The 15000-nt window shown below is 35.6% G+C and overlaps 3 protein-coding genes across 5 annotated transcripts; all 3 read left to right on the plus strand.

Annotated features, from left to right (window-relative positions):
* The first annotated feature begins 1457 nt into the window (after nt 1-1457).
* On the plus strand, nt 1458-2304 carry LOC125040349 (putative glycine-rich cell wall structural protein 1). Its single transcript, XM_047634904.1, has 2 exons — nt 1458-1517; nt 1688-2304. The coding sequence occupies exons 1-2, from the start codon at nt 1458-1460 to the stop codon at nt 2204-2206; spliced, it is 579 nt and encodes a 192-aa protein (XP_047490860.1). The 3' UTR covers nt 2207-2304.
* Nucleotides 2305-3943: 1639 nt separating this feature from the next.
* Nucleotides 3944-4911, plus strand: LOC125040350 (glycine-rich protein DOT1-like). The gene is made up of 2 exons (XM_047634905.1): nt 3944-4003; nt 4177-4911. Exons 1-2 carry the CDS (start codon nt 3944-3946, stop codon nt 4843-4845), a joined length of 729 nt encoding a protein of 242 aa, XP_047490861.1. The 3' UTR covers nt 4846-4911.
* A 2194-nt stretch (nt 4912-7105) lies between these two features.
* LOC125040667 (glycine-rich cell wall structural protein 1-like) lies at nt 7106-11477 on the plus strand. 3 transcript variants are annotated; one of them, XM_047635340.1, is made up of 3 exons: nt 7106-7214; nt 7380-8110; nt 11305-11477. In XM_047635340.1, the coding sequence occupies exons 1-3, from the start codon at nt 7155-7157 to the stop codon at nt 11378-11380; spliced, it is 867 nt and encodes a 288-aa protein (XP_047491296.1). In that variant the 5' UTR covers nt 7106-7154; the 3' UTR covers nt 11381-11477. The 3 variants fall into 3 exon arrangements, with proteins under 3 accessions (XP_047491296.1, XP_047491295.1, XP_047491297.1); XM_047635339.1 differs by having other exon boundaries at nt 7107-7214; nt 7380-8115; nt 11310-11477; XM_047635341.1 differs by lacking the exons at nt 7106-7214; nt 7380-8110 and adding an exon at nt 10419-10546 and having other exon boundaries at nt 10712-11477.
* Nucleotides 11478-15000: the final 3523 nt, after the last annotated feature.

Raw genomic sequence — 15000 nt, forward strand, 5'->3', positions numbered from 1 at the left:
AAAAAAATATATATACACTGTATATTGAACAAGTCATATACATAGTGTACTGGAAGATACAAAATGATTTAATAAGTGAACACAAGTGTCATTAGCAACAGTGAAGTGTCAGTTCACAGAGATATGATTTTCTACCATAACAATGATTTGCACATATGACGTCACTCGGTTATTTCAAAACTTCTTATAAATATATCGTCCTGGCATACTGAGTAACATTACATAATACTCTAAGTTCCCATATTGTACTATACATTACAATTCATATTGTGTCTTACAGTACTTTAGAATACTAATTGCATATTGCCTTTTGTAGTATATCTTAATAAGCATACATATTGTATCATAAAGTATATACTACAAATTTACATATTGCTTAATATCAAATTTACAATATTTTCCTTTTGAGAAATGAAGGACCAAGAAATATATATAATAAAAAAAAGTACAAGAGTTTTAATAAAATTAATGATTATAAGAAAAATAAATTAATTCATGTAAAAGGACGAAAAAAATAAGAATTAAATTACTAGCAATCAAGCAGCCAATCAAAACATTAATTAATGGATGAATAAATAAAGAAAACTTTACCTTCAGGAAGAATCTTCTTTAAATGATTAAGCAGTACTGTCACTCGACCAGAAATTAGTGTTCTTAAATACAAAAAATTCTTATGAAAGAAAAATGCTAAAGCCTTATTAATTAGATAAATGCCTAATCTTAACTTGAGCGCTGGTTAATCGGGCTCAGGTGGCCTTACCTCCTTGTTAGTTAGCAAAGCCTTCCTCAGACTCTTCGACCTTGACCCTCCTTCTGAGACCTGATTCAGCTTCTGTTCGTTCTGTCTCTCTACCACTATATATTTTTGTCAAAAACTCTTTCCTGTTATCCATTTTGGTTATTATTTCTCTGAAAAGGATCTCGTGGAGAGTTCGAAACGTCACAATTTATTTTCATTTCTTACTGTGGTTGTTTTCCTTTTCACAAATATATATATACATATTTACATACACATATGTATATATGTACATATCCTTTCTATCTATTTATATGTATATAAGAGTATATGTGTGTGTGCATATGCATGTGTTTGTGTGTGTGTGTGTTTATGTGTATATAAATATATGCATATGTATTCTTATGTATATGTGTGTGATAAATATACATATAAATGTATATGAAGATATATTATAACTATCGCCCATATAATTCTGCCCTTTCGAGGCAGTGAATAAATTCACGACATGTCTTCGTCGTATTGCTTATATGATAGATCTTCATTCTTCATTTTGCAGTCAATGGAGAGACATCTGACTCTTCGCATATAATAAAGATTATCTTACATACGCGAAGGATGTTCTGACCTCAGGGTCATGCGTAGAAGGCGGAGATAAGAGTAACTGGCAACCCGTCTTTGAAGAAGAGGGAAGGACAGTGCCAGTATAAATAGAAGCGCGATGGACACTACAATCAGTCATCTCCTGGTGCTGGGAACGCCTCGCAACATGAGGACCATTGTGAGTATTCCTCTACAACATACGTACTCGAAGTACGATATAAATCTATATATATTTAGATGGAGTTACAGAAAGGCATATACCTTTAATTCATATTTCTCAACTTGGTGTATAGAATCTGTCTATTGTGCAGATTACATATGTAACCAAATATTGTGTTTCCTCGACAGATTTTAGTGTCATTCGTGGCTGCGTTGAGCGTGGCAGCTGCTGCTCCTGACGGTTGCTGTGGTGGAAGCCATGGAGGCGGAGGCCACGGAGGTGGAGGATATGGAGGAGGAGGTGGAGGAGGCGGAGAAGCCAGAGGCAGTAGAGTGGTGAAAGCAGAGCTTGTTGGAGTTGGCACTCTTCCCAGCACCGGAGGAGGAGGTGGAGGATCCGGAGGTTATGGCTCCCGCGGAGGTGGCTCTCGAGGCGGCCACGGCAGATCCAGCGGTGCCAGCATTGTCCGAGCTGAGCTGGTCGGAGTTGGCACTCTTCCCAGCACTGGCGGAGGAGGAGGCGGAGGCTCAGGAGGCTATGGTTCCAGCGGAGGTGGCTCTCGAGGCGGCCATGGCAGATCCAGTGGTGCCAGTGTTGTTCGGGCACAGCTGGTTGGTGTTGGTAGCCTTCCCTCAGGCGGGGGCAGTGGGCACGGTTCCAATGCCATTTCCACCGGTGGGGGATACGGAGGTGGAAGTGGCTGGTAATATATATATATTTTTTTTCCAACATGAAATTTTGCGAAGAATTTACAAATCACAAAACGTGTTAATTTAAGTTTTGCGAATAAACTATTGAATAGTAATTTTGAAGTTTCTTTTGTATTCCCTTTGAAGTAAGAAGCAGTTGGAATGATACTGATGCTGATGATAATTTCGTTAATAGAATATCGTTGCTGGTGATACTAATAATTATGATGATAAAATATTTGAGTTACTGAAATGAACAATATCAGTCAACTAAAGAAACAGTAACATTATTAGTGAGAAACAATGAATTTCTATTGAAGTCGATTCCAGAAAACGCAGGATATCAATGTATTATTAACAAAGGCATATACGAGAGCGTACTATCTTGCATACGATGTATAAAGCATTTAATTTAAAGATTGTAAAAAAAAAAAAAAATAATAAATAAATAATAATAATGATAATATGAATAATAATAAGATTGAACTCCAATAACGATAAATGCTCCTCATTCCAAAGAAAATTATATATATATATATAGAGAGAGAGAGAGAGAGATTGTATATTGAGCAAAATATATGCATAGTATACTAGAAGATACAAAATTATTCAAAAGTGTCACTTCACTACGTAATCAACAGTAGTGAAGTGTCAGCTCACAGGCCTGATTTTCTACCAAACAATGATTTGCATATTTGACATCACTCGGTAATTTCAAAACTTCTTATAAATATATTGTCCTGGCATAATGAGTAACATTACATAATTTTCTGTCATATATGTTCCCATATTGCAATATATATTACAGTTCACATTGTGTCACAAAGTACATTTGAATAATAATTCTTTATCGCCTTTTGTAATATATCTTAATATGCTTATACAGTGGACCATTAAGAATTTCACATCAAATTTACATATTGCTTAATATCAGATTTACATTTCTTTCTTTGCCCAAATGAAGGACCAAGAAATATACATATGTAGTGAAAGACATACCATACGAAGTACAAAGAGTTTTAGTAAAGCAAATTATTATAAGAAAGGTAAATCTTCGAAATAAAGGACAAACAAAATGTCAATTAAACAGAAATCAACCAATCAATCAATTTTTTATTTTTTTTATCTTGCCTTCAGGTCCTTTAAACCACTAAACATAATTGTCACTCGACTTGTAATGAATGTAGAATGCTTTAGCTTTTAGTGAAATTTCGAAAGTGCTAATCAATTTAAAATCTTTATTCTTAAATACAGAAATGCTAAAAACTAGGACCAAATTTTCAAATTGTATGCTAGAGTTGTAAATACAGAGACGGTTCGTTAATGCTATTGATGATACTAATTATCAAGATATCTATAGTAACCCCCTATGGTATCATTTACATGAGTGTGTAAATATGTGTATATATATTTATTTATATATATATGTGTATATATATATGTATATATATATATATATATATATATATATTCATATATATGTATATATTTATATATATGTATATATATCTATATATATGTATATATATTTATGTATATTTATATATAAGTATACATATATGTGTAAGCATAAATATATATGCGTAAGTGTTGTGTCCGTAAATATACGCTCATTTTCGAATATAATAAAGGTTATCTTACATACGCGAAGGATGTTCTAACCTCAGGGTCATGCGTAGAAGGCGGATATAAGAATAACTGGCAACCCGACTTCGAAGGAGAGGGAAGGACAGTGCCAGTATAAATAGAAGCGCAATGGACACCATAATCAGTCATCTCCTGGTGCTGGGAACGCCTCGCAACATGAGGACCATTGTGAGTACACCTCTACAATAGATATGTGCCCGAAATAAGATATAAATCTATACAGATTTGAATGGAGATAAAAAAAAAAAAAAGGCATATACATTCAATTTATATACTTGGTGTATAGAATCTGTCTATTGTGCAGATTACATATGTAACCAAATATTGTGTTTCCTCGACAGATTTTAGTGTCATTCGTGGCTGCGTTGAGCGTGGCAGCTGCTGCTCCTGACGGTTGCTGTGGTGGAAGCCATGGAGGCGGAGGCCACGGAGGTGGAGGATATGGAAGAGGAGGTGGAGGAGGCGGTGGCCATGGAGGCGGAGGAGGCGGCGGAGGCAGAGTGGTGAAAGCAGAGCTTGTTGGAGTTGGCACTCTACCTAGCACCGGAGGAGGAGGAGGTGGAGGATCAGGAGGTTATGGCTCCAGCGGAGGTGGCTCTCGAGGCGGCCACGGCAGATCCAGCGGTGCCAGCATTGTCCGAGCTGAGCTGGTCGGAGTTGGCACTCTTCCCAGCACTGGCGGAGGAGGAGGCGGAGGCTCAGGAGGCTATGGTTCCAACGGAGGTGGATCTCGAGGCGGCCACGGCAGATCCAGCGGTGCCAGCATTGTCCGAGCTGAGCTGGTCGGAGTTGGCACTCTTCCCAGCACTGGCGGAGGAGGAGGCGGAGGCTCAGGAGGCTATGGTTCCAGCGGAGGTGGCTCCCGAGGCGGCCATGGCAGATCCAGCGGTGCCAGCATTGTCCGGGCACAGCTGGTTGGTGTTGGCAGCCTACCCTCAGGCGGGGGCAGCGGGCACGGTTCCAATGCTATTTCCACCGGTGGGGGATATGGCGGAGATAATGGCTGGTAAATCGTTCTTTCATTAGAGAACAACAACGTATTTTTTTATCGTGTGCGAATAAACAAGTAAATGACCCTTTTGATGTTTCATGTGTGTTCCTCCTGAAGTAGGAAGTAGTTAAAGCCATACTGGCACTGATGATATTATTGATGATACTGATAATGGTATCACGATTTTCTATATCAAAGATATGAAAGATTAATATTGATTGGGATGATGATCAAATATAAAGAATAATGTCGACGAATATACTGCTAATGATAATGAAGCAAATGAGTTACCAATTAAAAAAAAAAAACGAGATAGTAGTCACACAGAGAAGCATACATTGCCACTACTTAGTCAAATACACACATGCAAGACAATTCCACACGATATAATGCATAATTTGGTTTTTATAAAATATTCCTCCATCGAGAAATCGATGATGATGCTAACGTAGAGGATTGTAAGGGATAGACAGACGGATATTTCATGGCGTAAAATATCCTCCCTTGTCTCAGTTTCAACAATCGCCTTTAAGAATTCACTAATGAAGAAGAGGAGCCTTGACACCTTGGCTTCCTTATGGTTTCAGTCTCTCTAAGATTGCGAGTTAGAAACTGTTAGAGAAAAACAATGAATTTTGTTGAAGCTTATGATGATTATGATAATTATGAAGGTAAAAATGATAATAAGCATGATGGAATTAACGGTTAGGAATAAAAAAAAAAGTAAAAATAGTAAAAAGGGTAGCAGTGTTAGCAATAGTAAAAGCGTTTGTGAGAATAATAATGCAACTGACGATAGGGATCCTTACGATAACAGTAAATATAAAACATATTACCTTTCTTTTGTAATCATAACATTATTTCCAGCGATACATAACCTAAAAAAGGCACATCCATAATGTTAATATTAAAACATCCCTACCCGAAATAAACACAAATATTTAAAATCCGAGGCGACCCTTCTCGCACTGTGACTTCATCAGCAGCATCAAATGCCGCATCTCGTAGACATGTCTTGCTTCCATAACAATGACTTGCAACTGTGAAGTCACTGAGCTACGTCACACTTCGCATCTAAAGTGTGTTTGCGTCATTAATTACACTGAGACAATTGGTTCATGTTTTATAATGGTATGTAGTCCATTATCTCTATACAGAAGTGTGTACATGTGTGTGTATTGTGTTTGTCAGTGTAACTGTCTACGTTTACATATATATATATATATATATATATATATATATATATATATATATGCAAAGATACTCACACACACATTTACATATATATATATATATATATATATATATATATATATATATATATATATATATATGTATATATATATATATACATACATACATATATACATATGTGTGTGTCTGTGTGTGTGTGTGTACATATATACACACGTTCACAAAGACACACTTATATGAATGTGTACATATGCACACACACACACATATATATATGATATATAGATATGTATATACCTATATATTATAAACATACATGTCTCGCTCGATATAAATATACAGATATAAATATATATATATATATATATATATATATATATATATATAAATGCGTGGATACGTGTATATATACATATATATACATATGTATATATAGAGAGTCATGTATACATATATAAACCCATATACATATGTAAATGTATGTTTATATCTAAGAATACATATACATGTATAAGCATATGCATACAACATATATATGTGTACACATATATATTTATAAATATATATGTATATGATAATATATATGAAATATATATCCATATACATATATATATATATATATATATATATATATATATATATATATATATCTACATATATATATAAATATATATATATATATATATATATAAGCACATATACATACATACTTATAACGAACACATATATACACATATATAAATTGATTTATATGTATTCATAAGTATATTTATACAAATGTATATGTATATATATGTACACATGTACATACATATGTATACACACAAATATATGTGTATGTGTATGTGTGTGTGTTTATATTATCACTACTATTCTTACCATTTTTTCTTATTATCAGTTTATTATCAATTCCTTTTGTCCTGCTGCTCGCATTCCTGACACCAACAAAAATTTAGAACTATTCTTTTAATAGTCACATCAAATATCTTCATACCTCTTCATTCGAAAACAATGAGGAAACACGGGAAAGATATTCTGTTGATCTCTGGCCAATGCGTGTGACGCAGATAAGAGTAACTGGCACCCCGGCATCGAAGGAGAGGGAAGGACAGTGCCAGTATAAATAGAAGCGCGATGGACACTATAATCAGTCATCTCCTGGTGCTGGGAACTCCTCGCAACATGAGGACCTTTGTGAGTATTCCTCTACAACATACGTACTCGAAGTATAATATAAATGTACAGTATATAGATTTAGATGGAGACACAGAAAGGCATATACATTCAATTTATAGTTCTCGGTAGAGTGTATAAAATACAGGTTACGTATTGCAATCAAATATTGTGTTACCTCGACAGATTTTAGTGTCATTCGTGGCTGCGCTGAGCGTGGCAGCTGCTGCTCCTGACGGTTGCTGTGGTGGAAGCCATGGAGGCGGAGGCCACGGAGGTGGAGGATATGGAAGAGGAGGTGGAGGAGGCGGTGGCCATGGAGGCGGAGGAGGCGGCGGAGGCAGAGTGGTGAAAGCAGAGCTGGTCGGAGTTGGCACTCTACCCAGCACCGGAGGAGGAGGAGGCGGAGGCTCAGGATCAGGAGGTTATGGCTCCAGCGGAGGTGGCTCTCGAGGCGGCCACGGCAGATCCAGCGGTGCCAGCATTGTCCGAGCTGAGCTGGTCGGAGTTGGCACTCTTCCCAGCACTGGCGGAGGAGGAGGCGGAGGCTCAGGAGGCTATGGTTCCAGCGGAGGTGGATCTCGAGGCGGCCACGGCAGATCCAGCGGTGCCAGCATTGTCCGAGCTGAGCTGGTCGGAGTTGGCACTCTTCCCAGCACTGGCGGAGGAGGAGGTGGAGGCTCAGGAAGCTATGGTTCCAACGGAAGTGGATCTCGAGGCGGCCATGGCAGATCCAGCGGTGCCAGCATTGTCCGAGCTGAGCTGGTCGGAGTTGGCACTCTTCCCAGCACTGGCGGAGGAGGAGGCGGAGGCTCAGGAGGCTATGGTTCCAGCGGAGGTGGCTCTCGAGGCGGCCATGGCAGATCCAGCGGTGCCAGCATTGTCCGGGCACAGCTGGTTGGTGTTGGCAGCCTACCCTCAGGCGGGGGCAGCGGGCACGGTTGCGAATAAACAAGTAAATGACCCTTTTGATGTTTCATGTGTGTTCCTCCTGAAGTAGGAAGTAGTTAAAGTCATACTGGCACTGATGATATTATTGATGATACTGATAATGGTATTACGATTTTCTATATCAAAGATATGAAATATTAATATTGATTGGAATGATGATCAAATATAAAGAATAATGTCGACGAATATACTGCTAATGATAATGAAGCAAATGAGTTACCAATTAAAAAAAAAAAACGAGATAGTAGTCAGACAGAGAAGCATACATTGCCACTACTTAGTCAAATACACACATGCATGCAAACATACACACGCACACAAGGCCATGATGCCAGCCTTTACGGACTAATCCAAAAGAATCGAATTTCAAGTTGATTTATTGATGTTTCTACATATAGCGAGAGATATTTAAAAATAGATAATTCCACACGATATAATGCATAATTGGATTTTTAAATGATATTCCTCCATCAAGAAATCGATAATACTGCTAACGTAAAGGATAGAGAGACAGATATTTCATGGTGTAAAATATCCTCCCTTGTCTCAGTTTCAACAATCGCCTTTAAGAATTCACTGATGGAGAAGAGGAGCCTTGACACCTTGGCTTCCTTATAAGAATCCTGCGTCGTTTCAGTCTCTCTAAGATTGCGAGTTAGAAACTGTTAGGGTAACAATGCAAAAGAAAAACAACGAATTTTGTTGAAGCTTATGATGATTATGATTATGATGACGGTAAAAATTATAATAAGCATGATGAAATTAACGATTAGGAAAAAAAAGAAGTAAAAATAGTAAAAGGGTAGCAGTGTTAGCAATAGTAAAAGCGTTAGAGAGAAGAATAATACAACTAAAGATAAGGATCCTTACGATAACAATAAATATAAAACATATTTTCTTTCTGTTGTAATCATAACATTATTCCCAGTGATACATAACCTAAAAAAGGCACATCCATAATGTTAATCTTAAAACATCCCTACCCGAAATAAACACTAATATTTAAAATCCGAGGAGGCCCTTCTCGCACTGTGACGTCATCAGCAGCATCAAATGCCGCATCTCGTAGACATGTCTTGCTTCCATAACAATGACTTGCAACTGTGAAGTCACTGAGCTACGTCAGACTTCGCATCTAAAGTGTGTTTGTGTCCTTAATTACACTGAGAGAATTGGTTCATGTTTTATCATGGTATGTAGTCCATTATCCCTATACAGAAGTGTGTACATGTGTGTGTGTATTGGGTTTGTCAGTGTAACTGTCTACGTTTATATATATAAATATATACATGCAAAGATACACACATTTACATATATATATATATATATATATATATATATATATATATACATGTGTGTGTGTGTGTGTGTACATATATACACACGTTCACACAGACACACTTGTGTGCGTGTATGTATATACAAACATGTATGTGTACATATGCATACACACACATATATATATGATATATAGATATGTATATATCTATATATTATATACATACATGTCTCTATATAAATATACAGATATAAATATACATACATATATATAAATGCGTGTATACATGTATATATACATATATATATACACATGTGTATATATAGAGACAAATATACATATATAAACCAATATACATAAGTAAATGTACGTGTATATCTAAGTATACATATACATGTATAAGCATATGCATACCACATATATATGTGTACACATATATATTTATAAATATATATGTATATGATAATATATATGAAATATATATCCATATACATATATATACATTTACATATATATATATATATATATATATATATATATATATATATAAGCACACATACATACATACTTATAACGAACACATATATATACATATATAAATTAATTTATATGTATTCATAAGTATATATATACATATGTATGTATATATATATATATATATATATATATATGTATATGTGTGTGTGTGTGTGTGTGTGTGTGTGTGTGTGTGTGTACATGTACATACATATGTATACACACAAATATATATGTGTATGTGTATATGTGTGTGGGTGTGTGTTTATATTATCACTACTATTCTTAAAAAAAATTCTTATTATCAGTTTATTATCATTTCCTTTTGTCCTGCTGCTCGCATTCCTGACACCAACAAAAAAATATAACTATTCTTTTTATAGTCACATCAAATATCTTGATACCTCTTCTATTCGAACACAATGAAGAAGAATGGGAAAGATATTCTGTTGACCTCTGGCCAATGCGTGTGACGCGAAGATAAGAGTAACTGGCACCCCGGCATCGAAGGAGAGGGAAGGACAGTGCCAGTATAAATAGAAGCGCGATGGACACTAAAATCAGTCATCTCCTGGTGCTGGGAACTCCTCGCAACATGAGGACCTTTGTGAGTATTCCTCTACAACATACGGACTCGAAGTATGATATAAATGTACAGTATATAGATTTAGATGGAGACACAGAAAGGCATATACAATCAATTTATAGTCCTCGGTATAGTGTATAAAATACAGGTTACGTATTGCAATCAAATATTGTGTTACCTCGACAGATTTTAGTGTCATTCGTGGCTGCGTTGAGCGTGGCAGCTGCTGCTCCTGACGGTTGCTGTGGTGGAAGCCATGGAGGCGGAGGCCACGGAGGTGGAGGATATGGAGGAGGAGGTGGAGGAGGCGGTGGCCATGGAGGCGGAGGAGGCGGCGGAGGCAGAGTGGTGAAAGCAGAGCTTGTTGGAGTTGGCACTCTTCCCAGCACTGGCGGAGGAGGAGGCGGAGGCTCAGGAGGCTATGGTTCCAGCGGAGGTGGCTCTCGAGGCGGCCACGGCAGATCCAGCGGTGCCAGCATCGTCCGAGCTGAGCTGGTTGGAGTTGGCACTCTTCCCAGCACTGGTGGAGGAGGAGGCGGAGGCTCAGGAGGTTATGGTTCCAGCGGAGGTGGCTCTCGAGGCGGCCATGGCAGATCCAGCGGTGCCAGCATCGTCCGAGCTGAGCTGGTCGGAGTTGGCACTCTTCCCAGCACTGGCGGAGGAGGAGGCGGAGGCTCAGGAGGCTATGGTTCCAGCGGAGGTGGCTCTCGAGGCGGCCATGGCAGATCCAGCGGTGCCAGCATTGTCCGGGCACAGCTGGTTGGTGTTGGCAGCCTACCCTCAGGCGGGGGCAGCGGGCACGGTTCCAATGACATTTCCACCGGTGGGGGATACGGCGGTGGAAGCGGCTGGTAAAACGTTATTCTCGCAAAGACGTTACTAATTACAAACCAGGAATACCACATTAGTATTGATATTGTTGAATAAGAATAAAAGGAAAATAAGAAATGTCCACACGAATTTTATTTTCTGTTCCAAGTAAAGTAGTAAATGTTCAAAAGATAAAGGTGATAATGATAATGATAATACAGTAATAATAGTACCATCAACAATGAGTATGACAACTGCAGTTGTACAATAAACAAATAAATAATGACCAAAAAAAATAAAAATAATTACTGATCAGAAAAAAAAAGACATAGCACAAATTTTCTACGATGCCTCATACTGCAATTTAGCTGAAAATCTATTCTGTGAGCGGTATGGAAAACTTCAACATTTTTAGATACTATGCATATGATCAAAAAGTTGTTTGAGCCAAGATACATCACAAATACATGTATCTCCTTCTAAGTGCATTAGACATATTGTAAAGCCTTTGTAACATTCCTAAAACCATTACTAGAAACAAAAATAAGTATAATTTAGCAATTACTCCTTGCCATTATCATGAGCATAGAAGTCCAATCTTTTCTTACTTATCGACATTATATACCAACAAAGGCAATATATAAGTGTAGCTATTACATAACGGGTTCCAAACAATACACAGCTTCATATTGCAAAACACGTTATGATTATGGCGGTGATGATTCTGATGCTCTTATTACACACACACACACACACACACACACACACACACACACACACACACACACACACACACACACATATATATATATATATATATATGATGATTTCATTATACTCAAATAAATTCACAACCTTTAACTTAGGCAGGGAAACTAGAAACTGCACTTTCGCGAGGAATTAAAAAATATAAGTAACAAATTATATTCATAGCGTATATAAGGATTTATACACTGACTTTTATGCTCTGTATAATGTTATAATGCTTTTACCCCATGCATAGACTTGATAAGGCATTTGTATAAAGCCCATGAATAGAGTTTTGGCTTGGACTTACCGATGCAGGGATTTCAGAGTCTTATTTATAATTTACATCCTTTACATCTCTAGAGCCCAGAGTGCCTTGTTGGCAGAAAAAAAATATAAACCAATTTTTTTTTTTGCTGTATTGGACTCTGATAGAACCAATATGGTGGCAAAGTCTGTTTGTTACATCGGTGTAACACTGGGTTATAAGGGTAAAACAAAAAAAAAAATCTTTTTTTTTTTTTTGTATATGACTTAACGAAATTAATGTTACATATATGTTACATGGAGCGCTAGAGGGTTAAGGCGCTGATTAGAGTTATCAATCTCATATGGTATGGGAATCACTCAGTGTTTCGATTTTACATGATCAAAAATATGATAGGGATTTGATACTGCTAAGGTATTCATATCAATACAGAAACGTCATTCATCTTACTTTTATTATATTAGTTTCATACAAATTTCTTTCGTTCCATATCTCATCAATTATTACAACGAATTAAGTTAATTAACTCGACCTGACCTGACCATTTTTGATTTCCTTTAAGACTGCTTCAACGCTGACCTGAGGGCAATGTTGATATTAATTGACATTACTAAATGTATAGTTACGAGAGCAACAACAGTTCTGTATTAAGTATCTAATTAGTAATTTTTTAGTATATGAGTTTTTGATTTATCCAAGTAATTGATAAATTTACAAATATATGATATATACAACTAATATATTGGTGTGTGAGTAATTATCTATCTGAAATATAGATGCATAGATTGGTTACCATTCAAGTATAAGCATTTAATTAATGATTAGTTGGTACGCGAGCATTTTATCTGTGATTATTTTGTATTTGAGTATTCAAGTCACCCAGAGTAAAAAAAAAAAAAAAAAAAAAAAAAAAAAAAAAAAAAAAAAAAAAAAGGTTAATGGGTACTAATGGGTACCAAGAAATTCATTTGGATACGAATATGTAATTCATCTAAATCCTTAATTTGAAAATGGGTATCTAATTCATCAAAGAGGCATTACGTAGCTTGTGAATCGTCCCTGATAGTGAGAGTGACTTTACTCTTGTGGTTAAACAGGTTCTGAGAACTTTTACCTTACTGACAAGTTTACACTCGTTTGTTAATATGCATTGGATATTCGGTTAACTGATGCCTCTTTCAGTTATTGTATGTATTTGGTTTATGGCAGAATATAAAATAGCAGCTACAGTCATTGTAGTAGTAATAGTAGTAGTAAAAGTAGTAGTAGTGGTTGTAGCAGCAGCAGTGGTAGTGGTCGTAGTAGTAATAGTAGTAGTAAAAGTAGTAGTAGTGGTTGTAGCAGCAGCAGTGGTAGTGGTCGTAGTAGTATCAATTATAATTACAGTACTACTGCCATAGCAGAAGCAGTAGTAGCAGTAGTGATAGTCACGGTAGGATCAGAGGTGATTAGAAGACAGTGAAGGTGTTCAAATGATAACGACAATGATATTGTTACACCGAACAGGGAGATACAGGGATGAGGTTGATGGTAAGTATAACAATATAATTGGGAATAATGACAGTGATAAAAATAATGATGATCGTAATGGAAATAACAATAATAATGATGATAATTTTTATTATCATTGTCATTATTATCATTATCACTATCGTCATTATCATCACCATCTCCATCATCACCATTAGCATATTAATTATAATAGTAATAACATAATATGAATGATAATGATGATAATAATAACACTGAATATAGTAATAAGAACAGCAATAATAATAGAGATGACGATAATAATAATGATAATAGTAAAATTATAATATTAATGATTACATTATCAGCATTATCATTATTAACATCATCATCGTCATCATCATTTTCACCTTCATCATCATTATCATTACTATCAATATTATTATATATTTTTTTAATATTACTATTATTATCATTCTTTTTCCATAATTTCATCATTATCATTATTTTTCCACAATTTCATCATTATCATTATTATTTTTTCTAATATCATCATTATCATTATTGTATCATTATTATTATTATCATTATCATTATCCTTTTCCATATTACTGTCGTTATTTTCATTTTTATTAATATTATTTTCATTGTAGAAGCAGGAGGTAGTAGTAGCATTAGGAATAGTGGTTGTGGTAATAAAAATATGATAATGACAATGATAGTGATAATGATAATAATGATGACGATAAGGATAATAACAGCAATAATAACGATAATAGTTGTGATGATAATAATAATGATAATGTTAATGATAACAATAATGATAGCATTAATAATATCAATGATAATAATAATAATAACAATAATGAAGATAATGATAAATGTAATAAATAATAATGATAAAAATAAGAATAATAATGATAATAAGAATTACAATAACAAAAGCAGCAATAATATAATGATAATGATATTAATAACGACCAGATAATGAACAAGAACCAGAAGAAAACAAGATTAAAAATATTAGTAGTTGTAGTAGTAGTAGTTGTAGTTGTTGTATAAGTAGTAATAGTAGTATTAGTAGTGATAATGACCATAAAAAAATATAAAAATGAAAATGGTGACATATTTACAAAAAATGTTATAACATATACCTATTGGAAGCGAGTAAATATATATA

The sequence above is a fragment of the Penaeus chinensis genome, chromosome 29, assembly GCF_019202785.1.
Source record: "Penaeus chinensis breed Huanghai No. 1 chromosome 29, ASM1920278v2, whole genome shotgun sequence".
NCBI classification, from domain to species: Eukaryota; Metazoa; Arthropoda; class Malacostraca; order Decapoda; family Penaeidae; genus Penaeus; species Penaeus chinensis.